Consider the following 20,314-nt stretch of genomic DNA (forward strand, 5'->3'; position numbering starts at 1 on the left):
CCATAGGGATCTGGGCTGGGAAGAGCTGCCCCAAGCTGCTGTGGTTGGGTTCCAGCCATGTCCCATCCCAGGATCCATCCTGTTCCTGTGCCCCTTCTATATTTAGGAAGGACCATTTGCTCCAATGAGGTCCCATCCCTACAGACAGCAAAGGAACACGACTGGGATGTGCCTTTATCCATCCCCTTCACCACCGAATCCAGGGAATTCCGACATCACCATCATCACCAGCTCTGACCCCTGGTTTCATTGCACTGGGGTTAAGGTGAATGAGCTTCACATTCCTGAACCGGAGCCAGCACATCCCAAACCAGCTGCAGTTTACTTTGGAGATGATGCCAGAACATCCAGGAATGGTTAACGAAAGGGCAGGTTAACTCCATGCACCTGAGCCCAGCTCCCAGTTTAACACCAAGGCTTCCCCATTACCACATTGAACAGCAAACAGCAGCATTCCCGGTTGTTCCCACATGTCCGGCTGGATCCCAATTCCAACCGAACTCAATCCTGATCCCTCTGCAAGCGTGAATGGGATTCACACTCGGGATGCTTTGCCCATCACCTCCACTGCATGCATCAGATAACACAGCAACAGTTCCCCAGCTTTGAGTAATCCATGGAGCAGGATGAACCAATCCATGGAATTGCATTGGGATGTGAGGGACCCCCCATTGTGGTTCCTGCAGGCAGGAATTCCATGCCTGGAAGCACAACAAGGCCCTGCAGAGAACACCCAGTGCCTTGCATCCACATTGGGCTCTGCAGCCACTGCCATTAGCAACGAGCCCACCAGGGATGAATCACAGCGGCCTCAATGGGTTTGAGGGCTTAAACCCTCCTTGTTCCAGTCACCCAAAGCACTTTGGGTCCTTTCCCTGCCTTTTTAGGCTCAATTTGGCTGCGACAAACTTAACCCCAAGCACAAACGGGTGGAAGAAACGTCTCAAACGCCAACAAGTGATTAAAATCCCATAAACGGCCCCAAAACGGTGTCAGGAAGCAGAAACTCAAGCTCCAAGTGTGTGTCCCACACATTGAACACGGTTTGAATGAGCCGAACGCCTGACACGATAACACGCTGAGCAACGGGGCCGGGAGCTGTTTGTCTGCAGGATAACAGGGATCGGAGGGGTTTCTTTGGGAATACCGCTGCGGAAATCCTCAGTTTAACGGGAATGAGGAGGATTTGTGACGCTTCCCATTGGGAAGCACCGGGAAGCAGTGGGGGGGATGCGGTTAACGGAGACGGGAACTGGTTTTGGGTCCGTATTGATACCGGCCGTGTCTGCCCCATCCAACAGGGACGGGAAGGGAACCGGAGCCGCCTGAGGCCGATCCCTGCGGCAGGAACCGAGTGTCCCCTTCCCAAACCCATCCCGGAGCAGGAAAACAACGGGAAAACCGACGTAAACCCATAAACAACCGCAGGCAAACGGGCCCAACGACGCTCACACAGGGCCCGTCCCCACCCGGAGCCGGTGCTGCTGCTTCGGGACCCCCCCCCCCCCCAAGGACACCGTCCCGGTGCCCATCACATCCCGGTCCCGTTCCCCGGCTCCCGTTGTCCGGTGTCCCCCTCAGCTCCGGCCCTCAGGCCCTGGGCGGCCTGAGGCCTAACGGCGCGGCCGGAGGCCTCCATCGCACCCCCCCCGATCCCATCGCTATGGGCCGGTCCGGCCGCAGCCGAACCCCCCCCGGTACCGGTACCGGAGGCCGGAGGTGTCACTCACCGGACACCGGGGCCCGGCCCGGCCGCTGCCTCCGCGCAGGAGCCGCCGCTTCCTCCTCCCGTCCGCCGACAAAATGGCGGCGGCAGGAAGTGCCCCCGCGCCGCCCGCCCCGCCCCGCCCCACCGCACGCACTCTGCGTACCGGCACGACAACGGCTTAACGGGGATGCGGCTGATACGCTAACGGCGTAGAGGACGGCTTCACACCGGCGGAAACGACGGGGCTGCGCGACGGGGTTTACGCAAGTGGCGTAAGCCAGAGAGCGCAGTCCCCCCTCAGCCTAACCATACGTAATAGTAACACTAACTACGTAGGGATAGGGTACACTTTACGCAAGTGGCGTAACCCAGTCAACCTAACCCTAGGTAACAGTAACACTAACTAGGTAGGGTTAGGGTACACTTTACGCAAGTGGCGTAACCCAGTCAGCCTAACCCTAGGTAACAGTAACACTAACTAGATAGGGTTAGGGTACACTTTACGCAAGTGGCGTAACCCAGAGAGCGCAGTCCCCCTCAGTCTAACCCTAACCCTAGGTAAACAGTAACCCTAACTAGGTAGGGTTAGGGTACACTTTACGCAAGTGGCGTAACCCAGAGAGCGCAGTCCCCCCTCAGCCCGTGGGTCCCACCGCCTTCAGGGGTTACGCAAAGTGCGTAGCGCTCGGAGATTCCGCCCCCCTCCCTGCCCGCTTTGCGCAGCGACCTACGCAGCCGGCGCGTGACCGCCGCTACGCCAACTGCGTCCGCCCCCCCCTCACGCCTTACGCCGTTGCCGTAAGCTAGGCCTCAACCCTGCGGGCGGGCTCCGCGCACGCACTTTACGTAGGCCTCCCTGACGCAGCGGCCGCATTACGCAATGCGGGTTACGCCGGCGGGGCGACGTACGAGGCGTTGGTGAATCCCAAACCCCCCCCTCCCGTGTCCCGTTCTCCCCCCCTCACCGGTAACCCCCCCTCCCGTTCCCCTCCGTCCGCCATCACCGCCGCCCCCCCCCCCCCCCCCCGGGCCCCGTTCTTACCTCAGGCGGCGGCCGGGGGGGGAGGGGCTGCGCTGGGACCGGATCCGGTACCGGGGGGGGGAGGGGGAGGAGGAGGAGGAGGAAGAGGAGGGAGGGGGAGGGGGGGAACCGGGCACCGAGGGGCAGCGGGTCCGGCAGCGGCGCCGCACTGACCTCACCGCGCTGCGCCTGACGTCACGGCGCACCGCGCCACGCCCACCCGGCCGGCGCGCCCCGCCGCGTGACGTCACGATGGGGGGGCGGTGCCGGCGGTGACGTGGAGTGCGCGGGGGTGACGTCACTCCGTCCCGTCTCATGGGGCACGGCGAGTTCATAGCATTTAGTGCCGTTTTGGGGCGAAAAAGGGGGATTTTGGTTAAAAGCCAAAGGATTTACTCCGTGTCCGGCTGATCACAGCCATGGTTTTTGGGGTGAATCCTTCGGGAAATGGGTGTGGAGCAAATTATTCTGGAAAAAGCATTTTTTGGGGGGGGCAAGAAGCTCGTTAACATTTATTGCCATTTTGGGGCGAAAAAGGGGGATTTTGGGAAAAAACCAAAGGATTTACTCCATGTCCGGCTGATAAGTCCCCAAATCACAGCCGTGGTTTTTGGGGTGAATCCTTTGGGAAACGGGTGTGGAGCAAAAAGCGATTTTTGGGGCCAAACCAAACCATTTCCTGCACCCGGAATGAATCCCGGCCCCATTCCCAACGGGAATCCCAACAAACAAGTGCCAGCCCCAACTGGTGAGGGCAGAACCGGAATTCACACCAATTCCAAGGGGAAAATCTCCCTTTTCTGGGAATAAACCAACTCAACCCCCCCCAAACAGCAGAGTTAAGGGGGTTAAGGCGCCGGCATTCCAGAGCCAAGGAGCCGCCGGGATCCAATCGATGCTTTTATTCATTAGCTCTAAACTCCCCCCCCAATTCCCAGGTTTTTTGGGGCTGGATCCTGCAGTTTCCATCCTAAAACACCACCACACACGAGGGATTTGAGGGAAGGAAGCGGAAGGAATTGCTACCGGGATGAAGGAAGCTCCTCGAGGCCACGGTCAGGCCCTTCCCCTTTAATTACCCCCCCCCTAATTAATCAAACTAATTAATCACCCTCATCATCAACCCAGAATCACAACCTCTACCGTCACCTTCACACCCATTCACAGTTATTCCGGTTGTGGCTCCGTGGCTGCCGCTGGAGCCTCCTCCTCTTCCTCCCCCTCACTCCCAGGGGCTGCTTCCTCCTCTTCCTCCTCCTCTTTTCCTGCCCACTCCTCAGTTTCATTTTGGGGAGAAACCACCGATTTTTGGGGCTCTTCCTGCGCTTCCGAAGGTGCTGCTGCTGCTTCCGATGTCACCTCTGCTGTCATCTCCTCCCCTTCCAGCTCATCGTCTTGCAGGAATGGAGGCATCAGGAGCGGTTTGGGAGGCTGATCCTGCTCCCCAAGCTTCTTAAGGAATTCCTCAGCTTTGGAAAACTCTTGGGAAGGTTCAGCTGCTTCCGGTGCTTCCACGTTTCCTCCTTCCCCTTCCTGGGATACCTCAGTGGTGGTGGTTGTGGTACCCGCGGTGGCTTCGGTCGCTCCTTCCCCGGTGCCATCTCCTCCTTCCATAGCTTCATCCACGTCTTGATCCGTGATTTCATCTGTAAAGGGATCTTCTCCCTATGGGAAAAGGGAGAGACACAAGGAGTCAGGGAGCAATGGGAATCTCCATTGGGAACACACGGGACAGGAGTTTATAGCGAGTGGCAATCGGCGGCGGCATGGTGGAAACGGTAATTAAAGATCTCCATCATGGAAAATCCCAAAGGATTTGCAGGGAAAACAAATGATCCCACACCTGGAAGGAGTGGAAAAGAGCCAGTGAAACATGATAGGGCCACAGGGCACCGTGGGCACCGGGGACGGACCCTGCGCTACAGCTCCTCACCCAGGAGGAATCTGGGATGGAAGCGAAGACGGATCAAATCCAAAGGGAATTCCTCAACCCCCTGGCCCCGGCTCAGAGCTGCTGCCGGGCGGTGGGAATTGCGGCGGCGCCTCCAGGTTTCCAGCCCCTTTTAGTGCGTCGGGAGAGATGAGGGATCCAGATGCGACCTCGCGGGGACCCCAAAACCCTCCAGATTTGGGGATTCGGGGGCGTTTTTGGTTGGATTTTAGGTTGGAATTGTCACCTCGTTACCTTTATGGAAGCCGACAGCGGATCCCAGCCCGGACATCGGGGGCTCTGCTCACATTCCCAGAGGTGCAGCTCGAAGGAGGGATGCTGTTGCTCTATAAGCATGACCTTGCCAGAGAGGAGCTGCCCCAGGCTGCAAATCCGAGGGCAAATCCCTGAAATTCCCTATTTTTGTGTGGCTCAGGGAAAACACAAACCTCACAGTGACCGGATCCACTGCCCTGGGGCAGGGAGAGGGCTTCGTTTTCCGGATAGGAGGAAAAACCTCTCTGGATCCTTCCTCCTTTCCCCCTCCCACAACCCCACCCTGGGGTTAAGATCCCCTTGGATCACATTGAGCCTCCACGCGAGAAGATCCATGCAGATGGAGGAGCAACCTCACCGTTCCTCTTCCCTGGCTGAGGAATGTGGTGCGGAGCCCTATGGAGCTACGGAAGGGGAGGAAAAGCAACCCTCAACCTCGCGATCTGGACCCCAACGTCCGTTATCGCCGCTCAGCCCTACCGGGACAGGGGCTGTGTGAAGTCCACTCGTGGTGGAGGCTCTCCCGGCCTCCCCATGGGGAAGGCGAGGATGTCCCGCCATCCCGGAGGAGGAATCTTTAGGCCGATGGTCAAGAACTCATCTCTTGATGCGGCCCCAAGTCTTGAGTTTAAGTCTGGCCCCCTGGGCAGGAGCTTGTGCCGAGAGCATGGGGTTGGTTTTATGGCGAAGGCGGCTCTTGGCATTACCTGCAATCCTCAGATTTTCCTCCACCCCTTTTCAGCCTGGTTTTGCACCTGGGAATGACACGGAGACCGTGCTGGGATGGCTCCGAAGATCTCCTCCTGCCGCTGGCCAGGAGCCCGGGAGTCATTTAGATCTGCCGGCAGCCTTTGATGCCGTTGCCCATGGGGAGATGTGGCCGTGCCTGCAGACCCTGGCAGGGGTAGATGGAGTTGCACTTGAGTGGTTCCAGTGAGTTTGGGGGGAGAAGGGGTTAATTTAACTTTAATTTCTTTGCCTTTTTTTGGTGGTTTTTAACCCGTCGTGGAGGCAAATCCGGGAGGTTTGCACCTCCTGAGGGCACCGCAGGGGGTTTACCTCACCCTCCTGGTCAACGGGGATGAGGCCGCGGTAGGGCCGAGCCGGAGCTCCCAGCTCCCAGTCTCTTTGCACTGGACCCACTGGGGTTGGAGTCGCAGTTTTGAATGGGTTTTAATGGGAATTCTACTGCTTTGGGGCTGGATTTTGGGCCCCCCCCAGCCCTGCCCCCAGCACCGGGGGGTGGGGGGCAAGGGGAAGCATCTGCTGCCCCATGGCAGCTCCGTGGGCCCTCGTGTGCCAGGCTGCAACCGAGGGGGTGTCCCGTCGGATCCGGGGCTGGTCCCGGATTCCCAGGGAACCAGCAAGTAGCCACAAGTGCTTCGTTTCCTCTTCGCCCAGCGGAGGAGGTTGCGACCATTCCTCTCTCTTGGATGCAGGGCTCAGCCCGTTCAACCCGCACTTTAGGCCGGGATTAAGCACCCGGCATTCCCACATGGAGCAGGGTTAAACCCCCATGCTCTGAAGACTGCGTTTGCCTTCCAGGCTTCCTTCTGGGATTCCGAACGCTGGCTTGGGCTTAAGCAAACCCTCCCCTGCCCTCTCCTCGGGCTCCGGTCTCGGCTCTGAAGGTCAGCTGGGTGTCCTCTGCCACTTCCCAAGGGAAGAGGAAGGAGGGGGAATATAAAGGGGGGTGCTAAGGAGGGTGTTCCAACGCACGGGAATGGGGTGCACACACCTCGGGGTGCTCTGTCCCTTGGAGCTGCTGGGAGCGCCGCCAAGCCCGGCTCTTACACAGGGTACAAACTCCCCCTCTCCCAGTGCAGTGGATGGAGCAGGCGCCATCCGTGTTGGATTCAATCCCAGCGGGAGTCAAGGGGTGGCTTCCCGACCCGCACGCTCACTGGGGGGGGGGGGGGGGAGCCTGGTGTGTGTCCCCCCCCTTTCAAAGGCCCCAGCTCGAGGGGTGGCTTGGGGGGAAGTGGAATTCCTTTGGCTACTTTGGTCTCTTTAATTACGGTTTCGGTTTGGATGGATTCAGGACTGAGGCTGGGGATGCTGCTTGGCACATCTGCGGGCTCAATACATGAACACAAAGCAAACCAAACAAGCACAAGAAGTGTCAAAAGCACCTAGGGAAGAGAAGAAACCAGAGCCAGGATGGAGAGAGCAAAAGGCAGCAGAGAGGAACCTACGGTCATCCCCATCGGATGCAGGCAGACGTCCCGTCAGCTCCGCGCTGCTCCAGGAGCTCGGCACCACTTGCCAGCTTCCTGACCCACTCACCTTGAGGTATTTCTCCAGCATCTTGACGATGTGTTTGTTATTCAGGACACTCTTGGCCACGTGTAAACTGGTTTTCTTGAACTGCTCTGCAGCCATCTGGGAAGGGAACAGAGCTCCGTTGGGAAGGGGAAGGGATCCATGGGGATCCGGACACGCTCATGAGGCTCAGCCAAGACAAGAGTGAGGTCCTGCACACACTGGGGCTGGTCAGCCTCAAGGGAAGCTGCATGGAGACCTCAGAGCAGCTTCCAGGGTTTAAAGGAGGGTACAGGGATGCTGGAGAGGGACCCATCAGGGACTGGAGCGATAGGATAAGGGGGGATGGGTTCAGACTGAAACAGGGAAGTTCAGGTTGGAGATAAGGAAGTTCTTCCCTGTGAGGGTGCTGAGGCACTGGAATGGGTTGCCTGAGGAAGCTGTGAATGCTCCATCCCTGGCAGTGCTCAAGGCCAGGTTGGATGGAGCCTTGGGTGCCATGGTTTAGTGTGAGGTGTCCCTGCCCATGGCAGGGGGTTGGAACTGGATGATCTTAAGGTCTTTTCCATCCCAAACCATTCTATGAGTCAGCCTGCACTGGCCAAGCTGCCAACCCCCCACGCACAAGAACCACATTCCCCTTTCAACATCCCTTTCTGTGCTCATTTCCCCATTTCTCCTCCACTTGTGTTGTGACAAACCCTGCTCAGCCCATCTGCAAGCACCCCACAAGCCCCTGGGCAGCAGCTTCACATTGTGGTGTGCTCAGAGACTGTGTGAGAAGGGCTTTGAGAAGCCACAAACCAGCCTGGAGTGCTGGGACCAATGGAGGTGAAGGCATCGCTTACCCTGCGGTTCCTGTTGTGATCAGCAGATCTCAGGTGCCTCTGCAGGAGGTGGTTCTGGGCAGGAATTAACATGTCACAGGCCATGCAGTGAGCGGCCTCGATCTTCTTGAAGAAGTGCTCCTGGCCAATGCCTGCAGGGACAAGAAGGCATCAGGCAGAAGCCAAGGGGCACGTTCAGCTGGTGGATACCTCAGGTACTACTAACACACTAATCCAGCATCCCTATTCCTTCCAGTGTCCCCTTTCCAAGACAAAAAGCATCCCATACGCTGCTCTAAGATGGGCAGGATAGTTCCTCTGCTCTAAACCACATCACCCCAATACAGTACCCAAGTGTAGGAGGAGAACACATGGGGATAACAGCCTGGGGTACAAAGTGATGGACTCACCCGAGCCTGGTTTTCTCTCCCAGACCCATGTATTTAAGGCTGGAAGGGACAAATCAGGCTTCCCCCAGGGCTGGGTTCATTCCTCCTCTCTTCTTAGGCTCAGCTTTTCTCCCTGGAGTTTAGCTCAACTCCATTCATCACTCCCAATGGCACAAGGACAGAGCCAAGTGATCTCTCCCCATCACCCTCACAGCCCCAACAGATCAACCTGAGCACGTGAAGAACGACCACAGGATCCAGCTGTGTTAACCAAGCAGCCTCAAAGATCAACACTTTTGGGGTATTTTCCCCTTTTAAGCTTCATTTTAACCCCTGACATTGCACAAGGCTCAGGAATCTGCTGCTTGAGAACTCCCATTGGTGCTGGGCACTTCATCAGGTCCCTTTGTTTCTCAAAGCTGGCAAAACCCACCCAGAACCTGCAGCTGGATGGCTCAGATCCACTGTGGTTTGCTCCCAAAGGACTACACGAGCACCCATTTCTTTTCTCCCTTGCACACTGCCTGTTTCTGGACACAGGACACAGATTTACCCTTAAAAGGATCTGGCTTCTGCTTTGTGCCCTCCTTCTCAGTCAGCTCCTGACGCCTCTTCTCGATCTTCTTGTTCCTGTTGATGATGTATTCCTGGAAGGAAGAGAACATCCCCTGTCCTCCACTGACAACCAAGGAGCCCCAAAGGGACATGGGCTCCCTATGGAATACCCACAGGGAAGCCTGTGGTTGGGGAATGAACGAGATGAGGCCACGGTTCTCCCCTCCCCATCATGTTCTAACAAGAGATGGACAGATCAAACTGGAGCCACACAGAAGCCTGCTCCTGTGTCACCATCGGGTTCCCTGTGGGAGACCCCATATCCTTGATCAATGCCCCCAAAACGCAACCACTCCCTGCTCTTTATCATCTTCCTCAGCTCTGGGTGGACCAAATGAAGCCCAGGGACCCTACAGGAAGCCCTGATATCCCAGTATGGCTGCAGGGAAGGGCTGAGCTACACCAGCATCCCACCTACCTGCAGGAACTCGACTGTTTTATCCGGGAGCTTGGTACCAATGAACCTCAAGGTCTCCTTGTGGAACTTGCTCTGGAGATGCTTCTGGATCTCCTCTTCCTCAAAGCTGCGGAACTTGCAGACAGAACAGGCAAACTGGATCCTAAGCAGAGAAGTCACAAGCATGGATGAGGAATGAGCTCACATTAAGATCAGGACCACCACCCTCGATGCACTTTTATACCTCATTGTTGTTCCAAGTGTCACCCCCCCAGTTTTACTCCATTTTGGACCATTGTAATCATGGTAGAACCTGCACAGATTGCACAGCAGCTCCTTCTCCTTTAAGCTTTATGTCATGGGAGTGGATGCTGAAACCCTGGGTGAGTTTAAAAGCAATGGGCCAAATTCATGGGCACTCTTGGATGTGAGATAGACAAACACTGGTGCCACCCTGGCTGCTTCATCTTGTCTTTAGCTCATTCATTGTATTGTTTTATAGCAAAGCTGCATATACAGCCTTGTGTTTTGCTACATACAGCCTTTATAATGCTATAAAATAAAGCAATGAAGGAGCTAAAGATAGATATGTAAGTGCAGAGTGTATAAGTGCATCCATAGTCTCTTAAATACCCTTCTGGACTTCCTACCCTATGCTGATCCCTGTATTAACCCCACGGTATCCTCCTCATCTTAAAACAATCATAAACCACACAAAAATGGGTAAAACCTGCTGAAATCAGAGTGCAGAGCCCCACAATAGGATTCCCCAGGAGATTTCCCTGTTCACATGGGATAACACTGGGTAGGGACCCATTTATCACTGCTCCTACCTGTCCATAGCACGATCACGCATCCGGTCTCTTCTCCTCTGCTTCTCCCTCTTCTTCTTCATCTCCTCATCATCATCCTCGCAGCCATCTCCTGATGCTGAGGGATAAATCAGAGTCACTCTGCTCCCCAGCACCCACTTGGCTGCTTGAGGAACCCTGGGGCTCAATCCCTGTTCCCTCACAACCAGCTTTCAGGCTCGGGAAGCCCTCCCTCTCCCAAACCAGCTTCCAAGCACAGGGAAGCAGCAGCCTCTTCCTGAGCTCTCTGGCACCTATTGCCATTACTGGGATCTGCAGATCCAGCAGACCTCATCTCTGCAGGGTTTTGGGGTAGAAAGCACCAAGTCCAATGCCCATCAGCCTCAAAGGGCTCAGGGAACAATTCACCTGATGTGTTGTCAGGTAAAGCAGCCCCTGGGCATCGGAACGAGCCTTCAGGGACACTTAGCATCCAACTACAGCTCGGATCCCATCCTGACAACACCCTAAAAGCAGCAACTCAAGTCCCACATGTGTTTTCCCCAAGGCAGAAGGGTGCAGTGTGTCCTGACAGGAGATGACAATCCCAAAGCAGCTGAAGTGATGGGCTTAGGCCAGGGGGGCTGTGTGAGGGGGTAAATCCCTACCTTCCTGCATGAAATCACCCCGATTCCTGCTCTCCTGGAAAAGAGAAACACAAGGTGTTACTTCCTCTATGTCACCACTAAGTATTGCTTCCTACTACCAAGCTTTACAGCTATGGCTGCTCCAGGGAATGCTGTACAAAGCATAGAAAACAAGGATACTTACACCTTTGTCTGCTTCATCTCCCGACTTTTCCTCTCCTTCTCCCTCATCTGCTGTGCAAACAGAGGATTGTTTAAGCTGGTGCTGGGGGGGTTTTCTCCCACTTAACACTTCCCTAAGCAATCCCCCCCCCCCCAGCATTGAAATGGAATGATTCTGTCAGATGCAAGAGAAAACACTAAAAACCAGAGGAAAAAGGCCCCAAATGGGCTCGTACCATTGTCGGTGTCATCTCCTTCACTGTCAGTCTTTGCCTGTTTGCTCTCGGGCTCGTCCCCGCTCTGTGACTGTTTCCTCTTGCGGCCTCCCCCCTCTCCATCCGACCGCCCTCCAGAACGGTTCCGGAAGCCTCTTCTCTTGGGCTGAAGGGGAAAGGAATCACTGGGATCAATCCACTTGAGAAGCTTCAAACTCAAAGCATCCCACCCGTCCACTGCATCTCAGTTCCTGTGACCCTGCAGCTGTGGTTCTGGTTATAAAGGGATTTTATAGCTGGGTCAGTGCCCCTTGTGAGCGGATCTGGGATGGGGGAAGCATTCAGAGGCTCTATTCTGATTGCAAACGGGTCTATACAAGCTCAGTGGTACCCATCTCTAGTCAGGAAAATGTGAATTATTCCAGAGGGGAATAACTGATGGAAGCACCAGGAATGAAGCTCATGCTTCCCATAGGACTCCCCTTCCCAGCCAACCCACAGAGGGAAGCAACACCCACCCTGACAAGAAACCAAACCCGACGGTGACGACTTACCATGAGCGTGTTCATGTGCCAGGGCACCGACCCCATCCTGTCTCTGTTCCGTTGCCTCCCCATTCCATACGGCATATTCCCATACCGTCCCATTCCCATGCCTGACATCCCCATCATGCCATAGTCATAGTCTCCGTAGTCACCATAGTCACCATAATCTCCATAGTCGCCGTAGTCGCCGTAATCTCCATAGTCACCATAATCTCCATAGTCACCATACTCGGGAACCAGGGCTTGGGAGAAGAGGGAAGGGAGCCTGTTGGATCCGGCCCCCCCCATCCCACGCCCTCCCATGTAGTTCAGCTCATTCCACCGGGCCGAGAGGCGCTCGGAGCTGGACGAGGGCATGAAGTGGTCGCTGCGGTTGAAGGCGTTGAGGCGGCCGCGGTTCTGGACGCGGTTCTGAGCCCGGCCCCTCATCAGCCCATAGTTGTTCCCTCTGTTGCGGGACTGATCCCTGCGCTCAAACTGGCTCCCGAAGGAATCGCCGCGGTCGGTGCCGACGTCGCCGTAGTCGTAGCCAGGCCGGTACATGTCCCGGTCGTTCATGGAGGACCTGGAGTCGTAGGAGTCGAAGGACTCGTATCTGAAGGAGCTGTGGGAGGAGATGATGGTCAGCACATGGGGTGACATTCCCACACCTCACACAGGGGTTTGCATCTGGGTTCATCCCAATCCGCGTGGTTTTGGGCAGAAAACCACAATAATCCCTCAAATCCTTCACTTTTTGTATCCTGTGTCATCTTTTCCTTATTCTTGGTGGAATTCTCATGCAGCCCAACTGTTCCAAGCACTGCCAAGGCCACCCCTATCCCGTCTCATAAGGGACTTGTCTACAGGGGTTGGGAACACCTCCAGGCTGTTCCAATGCTTGAGCACCCTTTGGGGAAGGAACTGGTCCTCAGCTCCATCTAAACCTGCCCTGGAGCAGCTTGAGGCCGTTTCCTCTTGTCCCATCCCTTGGGAGCAGAGCCCAGCCCCTCCTGGCTCCATCCTCTCAGGCAGTTGTAGGGAGCCATCAGGTCCCCCCTAAGCCTTCTGTTCTCCAGACTGGACCCTCCGGGTCCCTCAGCCCTTCCCCATCACCCTTGTGCTCCAGGCCCTGCTCCAGCCCCTCAGTGCCTCTCTTGGAGCAAGGGGCCCAGAACTGGACACAGGATTCAAGGAGTGGCCTCACCAGTGCCCAGTGAAGGGACAATCCCTGCCCTGGCCCTGCTGCCACACTGGTGCTGACGAGCACAAGCTCAAGTCCAGCTCCATCCTCATCCATCCTCAGCTCTTTCTCCATGAGCAGCTTTCAAGCTACTCTTCCCCAAGCCTGAAGCACTGCACGGGGCTGTTGTGGCCCAAGGACAGAACCTGGTTCTTTGCCCTGCTGAACTCCAGACCAGCTTCACCTGCAGTTCCACTAAAACCCATTACTTGCACTATAAAGCAGAAGGTGCAGAATCACCTCTCCTGGTCTTCCAACCCATCCCCTGTGCCACCACTGCCCTCCTTCGACAGCATATCCAGGCGCTGGTTGATCTTGGCGATGATGGAATCCGAGTTCTCGTTGGTGGAGTGCTCGGTGCCATAGGAGCTGATGTGCATGGAGGAGCCCACATCAGCATTGAGGCTCAGATCCGAAGCCTTGTGGGTTTCCCAGCTGCTGGAGCTGGCAGGAGCATAGTTGTATGAGGCTGCGGTGTTGGCGGCTGTGGTTTGGGTGTTGTAGTAGTCGTAGCCCTCATAGCCTGGCAGGAAAGGGAAAGGACATGGATGTTAATTCCATGGGATAGACACAGGAGGAAGAGTTTGGATGTGAACAGATCCCACCAGGCACAGCTGCAACTGGATCTGACCTCCTTGGAATGAAAGGTGGGCTCTAAAGCAGGGGAAAAGCCAAGATTCCTCTGCCCCCTATGGGTCCTCACCATAAGGACATGGAGCTGCTGGAGCAAGGGCAGAGGAAGGCACGAGGATGAGCAGGGGATGCAGCAGCTCCCACATGGAGCCAGGCTGAGAACAGTGGAGCTGGAGGAGAGAAGCTGCGTGGAGACCTCAGAGCAGCTTCCAGTGATGAAGGGGACTCCAAGGATGGGGAAAGGGAATTTCATCAGGGATAGGACAAGGGCTGATGGGTTCAAACTGAACAGGAAAGATATGGCTGGAAATAAGGAAGAAGCTCTTCCCTGTGAGGCTGCTGGGACACTGGGATGGGTTGGATGGAGAAGGTTTGGATGCTCCATCCCTGGTCAAGGCCAGGCAGGACAGGGCTTGGAGCATCCTGCTCTAGTGGAAGGTGTCCCTGCCCATAGCAATGGGTTATGTACGGACAGATTCCAAGGGCAAACCTTGGGTTTGGAGGGGAAATTGCTATTAACCATTTTATTACTCAATAAATCAGTTCATTACTGCACCCATCTGCCCATCCAAGACCAAGGGAGGAATGGAGATGGGAAAGAAACAGCACTTCTCTCATCCACAAGGTAATTTCCCTGCTCTAAGGCACAGCCACCAGGGACAGAGCTTTGTGATGCTCCATGGGCCTAAGAAAGAGCTACAACCATGAAGCAAGGCAAAGGGAAGACCTGAACCAGTGAGGAGGAGAGTTCTGCACTCCAGTGTGGAGCAGAGACAGTGCAGGAGGTGGCAGAGAGCTGCAGAGCATCCCAAAGCCAGAGGTAACAGTTGTAGTCAGCACATACCTTGCCAGCTCGTCGCATTCGTCCCATAGGTACCTGAAGGGGACAGAAAGAAGAGAGTGGTTCAGCTCCCAGAGCAACAAAGTCAAAAGCTGAGAGGTGAAATGGATCTAATTCAAGTTTAAGCACTGGTATAAAGGATGGGAAGGAGGAAACTGGGACTTCCAAGAGCTGATTATGGAAATGTAATGAATAATTAATAGATTTTACATGTTTCTTGAAGCACTTTTGAGCATTTGACACTTGAAAAGAGCTCAAAGATTCCATAAACCCCCTCAAGAAGCAGTAAAACTGCAGATGTTTGTTCCAATCATCACTTTTGGGGGTATTCTGGTGGTGCTGCTGCTGTTTAGGCTGCAAAGGAGGGAGCCCAGAGTCCCAAATAGCCTTGGACAGGCTTTTTTTGCAGCACTAAACCCACCCCCAGCATGTTCATCACCCCCAAAACTGTGTTTCATGGAGCCAGAGGAAGTAGAAATGAGTTAAAATCACTTCAAATGACTTAAAATAGGTAGAAGAGGAAAAAGGTGGAAAGAAGTGTTTCTGCATCCCATTATTCTGGCTCAGAATCCAAAGTCAGCTCTACTCTCACCCAGAGACACAAACCTCACCTTGAGTGTTGGTGGCTCCAGTATTCCAAGTGCCATAACCTGCAAGGACAAGAAGGGAACTGTTAAAGCATCACCTCTGCTGCTGGTCCAGGCCTTGGTTCTGCCCCTACATGACCCTCAACCCATCCAAGTCTTTAGTTACAGCCTTGCTCCTGCTTTTCATGGCTTGGGGCTGCTGCTGCTCTGTTGGGACTGGATGAGCTTCAAGGTCCTTTCCAACCCAAACCATTCCATGATTCCATGAGGGATAAGTCATCCAAAGAACAGAGCCAACACTGAGAAGGGACTTCCAGTTGTGTTGTGCCACCAGAAGCATCCTTTTCCATAGGGAACACTGGATATCCTCATACATGAGCCAAGGTGAGGAATGCCACTCCAGGAGCCAGCAAAACACATGGAGCTCTTCCACTTCCCAGCACTAACTGCAAGCATTGCACTAATGAAGTGGCTTCATTCTGGTCTCCTGCACATCAGCAGTGGGTGAAGCACTGGCCCAGGTGAGGGAAGCACCACAGTGTTCACCAGCTCTTATTTCCCAGCAGAGATTTGGTTTTCCTCACCAAAATAACTCATTTCTCCACTTTAAACCATTCCCAGGGTGGAATCTGCATCCTCAGGGATGAAGGACTCTCCATGAGCTCAGCAACACCCGAGGGCATCAGAGGAACTCTGTGCTGCAATGAAACCAATCCTTGGGATCAAACCCAATGTGCTGGGATGTGCTAAACCACTTCCCAGGAGCTTGGCTGCCACTTCCCTGCAGGTAAATGGGGCTTTAATCTGGATTTGTTACTCTTATTGCCCACAAACCCATCCACAACTTAAAGATCATGGAATGGGTTGAAGGGACCTTAAAGCTCCTGCAGTTGCAGGGACACCTTCCACTGGAGCAGGTTGATCCAAGCCCCATCCAGCCTGGCCTTGGACACTGCCAGGGATGGGGCATCCAAACCTTCTCCATTCAACCCATCCCAGTGTCCCAGCACCCTCATGGGGAAGAACTTCCCTATCTCCAAGCTGAACTTCCCTGTTCCAGATTAAACCCATCAGCCCTCGTCCTACCACTACAAAGAACATCTGCACCTCTTGGGATGTGTCTCCTGATCTTACAAAGCTTCATTTCTTGGAGGCCACCTCCAGTTTTCCCAAAATCTCCCTTTTTTGGGTGAAAATCCAGTTTTGAAGCACAGTTCTCTGGATGTCACCAAGCTCTTCCCATCTGCGGCTGCAGAGGACACCTCACCCTCTCCATGAGCCTGGGTCTGGGGGGGTGAAGCTCCCAGAACGCTTCCCACTGGAATTCTGAGCTCCCCAGCACACAGGAACTGGACACGTCACCACCTCTTACATCAGAGCCATTGGTGTGTCCCTGTTTCCAGCTTCACTTCCCATGGGATGAGGCCGGGATGGGGTTTTCCAGCTGCTGGTGGGGGGAGGCTGGAGGTGAGACATGGAAATCAAGGCCAAACCCCCAATCCATCAACTGCAGCCACCCCAAAGCCTGACTTAACTCCACAGCTCAATGGTCTCACTTCTTCCCTCCAGCTCTGAGGGACACCATTGAGCCCCTGGATGTGCCAGGCTCGATCCCAGCTTGATTCCAGCCTCCAGGCACGTTCCCAGCTGCAGAACAGCAGGAAGAGGAAGCAAACCCAGCCCAGGTAAGCTTTGCTCAGGGCACATTGCTCCGTTTCAAACCCAGAACAGCAGCAGCCATGGGGTTAAAGCGAGATCCTCTCCTTCCAGTTTGAAGCTGTCTTGGATAAAACCTTGGTGATGTCAATCCAGGAGGCAAAAAGAGCTTGGACCTACTCAAAACCTCAGGAAGACAGAGGCTGCTCAGCCCAAAATGCAGGGTTCTCAAAGCAAAGACCTCAGGGTCCCAAGGCAAAGACCTCAGGGTCTCAAAGACCTCAGGGTCTCAAAGACCTCAGGGTCTCAAACAAAGACCTCAGGGTCCCAAAGACCTCAGGGTCCCAAGGCAAAGACCTCAGGGTCTCAAAGACCTCAGGGTCTCAAAGACCTCAGGGTCTCAAACAAAGACCTCAGGGTCCCAAAGACCTCAGGGTCCCAAGGCAAAGACCTCAGGGTCTCAAAGACCTCAGGGTCCCAAAGACCTCAAGGTCTCAAAGACCTCAAGGTCTCAAGCAAAGACCTCAGGGTCCCAAAGACCTCAGGGTCTCAAGCAAAGACCTCAGGGTCTCAAGCAAAGACCTCAGGATCCCAAAGACATCAGGGTCCCAAAGACCTCAGGATCCCAAAGACCTCAAGGTCTCAAAGACCTCAAGGTCTCAAGCAAAGACCTCAGGGTCCCAAAGACCTCAGGGTCTCAAGCAAAGACCTCAGGATCTCAAGGCAAAGACCTCAGGGTCCCAAAGACCTCAGGATCCCAAAGACATCAGGGTCCCAAAGACCTCAGGATCCCAAAGACCTCAGGGTCCCAAAGACCTCAGGGTCTCAAGGCAAAGACCTCAGGGTCTCAAGCAAAGACCTCAGGGTCTCAAGCAAAGACCTCAGGGTCTCAAGCAAAGACCTCAGGGTCTCAAGCAAAGACCTCAGGGTCTCAAGGCAAAGACCTCAGGGTCCCAAAGACCTCAGGGTCTCAAAGACCTCAGGGTCCCAAAGACCTCAGGGTCTCAAAGACCTCAGGGTCCCAAAGACCTCAGGGTCTCAAAGACCTCAGGGTCTCAAGGCAAAGACACCTCAAGCTTTCAGTACCCCTAGAGAACACAGTAATCCACAAGCTCAGTGCCTCATGAGCCACGTGGGTATTAAGGACTTAAGCACAGCATATCCCTATCCATTCCCAGGAGGAAAACCCCAGTGGGATAAGCCAATAAGTCCCCATCACCTTCCCCTGGGATAATAAACATGCCAAAGTGCAGAGAAGGGGAAAAAACCCAACTCCAAAGGGACCATGTGTCCTATTCCCAGCTGATTCCCAAGCCAGTGATCCCGGAGCTGGGGTAAAGCCTGGGAAAAGGCAAGCAGAGCAATGATGATTTACTTGGGTTAACACCTGCAAAAGGCAGGATCCAGAAGGGAATTCCTTGCAGCAGAGGCTCTCCTGCTGATGCCAACAAAGGATTTAATCCAAGCTTAGTTTCCACTGGAAGCACTGGGGTTAATGTAGAGGCACCCAGCGCTCATTGAAGCTGGTTTTAATCCTTACCGCAGCTTCCCACCTGCTCTTTATTCCCTTCAAACCCATTGGGAAGCGCGATGAAAGCACCGACGGAGCCATCCCATCAACAGCTCCACACTGACATCCAACTCCAGAGGAGCAGGAACCATCCCCATGGACAAAGCCCCTCGTGGGGCAGGTGGAACATGGTCAAACACACATCTAAAGGGCGTTTGTGCCGCGGATCCAATCCTTTTACAGCTGGAATCGTGTTATAAACCCCAAGGAAGGGGGTACCCCAAGGAAGGGGGTACCCCAAGGAATGGGGGGTACCCCAAGGAAGGGGGTACCCCAAGGAATGGGGGGTACCCCAAGGAAGGGGGTACCCCAAGGAATGGGGGGTACCCCAAGGAAGGGGGTACCCCAAGGTACGAGGCTCCGAAGGGGTCCAGCAGGGCTCAGCTCTGGCCCCCATCCCCATGTGCCACCCATTCGCTTCCATTAAGCTTCCATTTGGGTCCTTTCCTTTCACTCCCGACCCTCGTTCAGTGCTTTAGAGCCATCCAACCCCGTTCCCCCCCCCGGACCCCACACAAAGCTCAGCTCATTCCCACCTCCTTCCTCATGGATTAACGCCTTCCATCCCAACGCCGTTAGAACGGGAAAGGGGGAAAACACCTCACGGAGGGGGGGGGGATAATGGAGGATGGAAGGGGCATGAACCGGGAGGGAACGGGGCCTCCCCGGGGTCACAACCGGAGGCCATGGGGGGACACACGGACACAAGGAACGGGACCGACGGACGGGGGGGGAGGGGGCGTGTCCGCGGCCGCCATTTTGTGTCGTCTTTAGAAATGGGCCCGGCTCCATTTCCGCCCCCCAACAATCGCCTTCACCCCCCCCACCACCAACACCCACCCACCAATCAGCGGCGCCCTAGCGCTGACAGGCACGGAGCTCAGCCAATCAGCGGCGGAGCCCCCTCACGGGAGGCGGGATCAACGCGTACCTCAGGGGGTTGACTACCCCCCCCCCCCTCCGGTGGTACCGGGAGCCGGCGCTGAGGGACCGGGAGGACCGAGCTGCTGCCGCCGGTACCTCCGGGGGTACGGAGGGTACCGGTAAGCACCGACCCCCGTTACCCTCCGGTACCTACCGCCATAGCCCTGCTCCATCGCTGCCCTCCGCTCCGGGCCTCGGCGCCGCACTGCCCGCCCGAGCGTCCCACTGCGCAGGCGCGCAGCGCCCGCCGCCCATTGGGCCTCTGTGCCGCTCTGCCCCGCCCACGAAGCGCGCCATTAGCTCATCCAAAACCCCGCCCCTCGCGTGCTATTGGTTGAGGTCGCCGGGAGCCCGTCCCCCGCTCTCACCCATTGGATAGCGAGAGCGTCTGTCAACACCCATTCCCCCGCTCCTATTGGCGGAGGCTGTCAATCATACCCGTTCCCTCTCCTGATTGGGCAGCTGTAACCACGGTTGCTCTGCCTTAGGCATGTCCATAGGGAATAGGGGCAGGAAAAAGGTCCGAAACCCCCCAAATTCACCCCAAATCCACCCCAAATCCACCCCAAATTCACCCCAAATTCACCCCAGATCCACCCCAAATTGTGCTTTATTTCGGGGTTTTCCTTCTCCATGGGTGATGCTGGCTCTGGAAGAGCAGCAGGAGGCAGTGCTGCACATGGGGCTTATGATTATTAACTACTAATAGCTAATTAATAACTAATTAACTAATAAATGACCCCAAAACGTTAATAGAAACGATGGAACAACCGGGATACACACGTAAAATGGGCTCCAGGGCCAATAATCCCCCTTCTCTATGGGGAGCATTGGAATATGTGTGTTCTCCCACAGATCCAACAGGCAGGAGAGGGATGGAGTGGAGGGATCAGGAATTCCACTTGCTTTTCCTTAAGGAAAAGCTGCCGCATCCAGAAACCGTCACCATAGGGATCAATGGAGCAGCTCCAGCCTGTTCCTTGCAGAGCTCCACTTGCTGCTTGGTTTTCCTAGGAGATAATTCATTCCAGGAAGCTGGAATAGAAGGAATTTGGCTCCTGCTGATTTCCTCCTTTCCGTGCTCTGAATCCGCAGC

The 20,314-nt window shown here is 55.3% G+C and overlaps 2 protein-coding genes across 8 annotated transcripts in view; both read right to left on the minus strand.

Moving 5' to 3' along the window:
- Positions 1 to 2,798, minus strand: part of BRD4 (bromodomain containing 4) — a 46,400-nt gene extending 43,602 nt beyond the window's left edge. For 2 of the 3 annotated variants that reach the window (XM_034071945.1, XM_034071946.1), the window contains exon 1: positions 1,731 to 1,808. The gene's annotated coding sequence lies outside the window, so the exon portion shown is untranslated. Of the gene's footprint in view, positions 1 to 1,730; positions 1,809 to 2,750 lie in introns of those variants that run through there. The other variant, XM_034071944.1, reaches the window with a different exon arrangement.
- An 818-nt stretch (positions 2,799 to 3,616) lies between these two features.
- On the minus strand, positions 3,617 to 19,450 carry AKAP8 (A-kinase anchoring protein 8). 5 transcript variants are annotated; one of them, XR_004550468.1, is made up of 14 exons: positions 19,373 to 19,450; positions 15,093 to 15,131; positions 14,485 to 14,517; positions 13,248 to 13,530; positions 11,795 to 12,389; positions 11,262 to 11,406; positions 11,050 to 11,097; positions 10,259 to 10,355; positions 9,447 to 9,588; positions 8,967 to 9,060; positions 8,046 to 8,176; positions 7,222 to 7,317; positions 5,643 to 5,830; positions 4,265 to 4,394 (listed from the first exon to the last, which is right to left on the minus strand). XR_004550468.1 is itself a non-coding variant. In XM_034071989.1 (13 exons), exons 1-13 carry the CDS (start codon positions 19,389 to 19,391, stop codon positions 3,897 to 3,899), a joined length of 2,217 nt encoding a protein of 738 aa, XP_033927880.1. In that variant the 5' UTR covers positions 19,392 to 19,450; the 3' UTR covers positions 3,617 to 3,896. The 5 variants fall into 5 exon arrangements, 4 of the variants coding, with proteins under 4 accessions (XP_033927880.1, XP_033927879.1, XP_033927882.1 ...); XM_034071989.1 differs by lacking the exon at positions 5,643 to 5,830 and having other exon boundaries at positions 3,617 to 4,394; positions 11,050 to 11,094; XM_034071988.1 differs by lacking the exon at positions 5,643 to 5,830 and having other exon boundaries at positions 3,617 to 4,394.
- Positions 19,451 to 20,314: the final 864 nt, after the last annotated feature.

Source organism: Melopsittacus undulatus, chromosome 23 (genome assembly GCF_012275295.1).
Source record: "Melopsittacus undulatus isolate bMelUnd1 chromosome 23, bMelUnd1.mat.Z, whole genome shotgun sequence".
Lineage (NCBI taxonomy): Eukaryota > Metazoa > Chordata > Aves > Psittaciformes > Psittaculidae > Melopsittacus > Melopsittacus undulatus.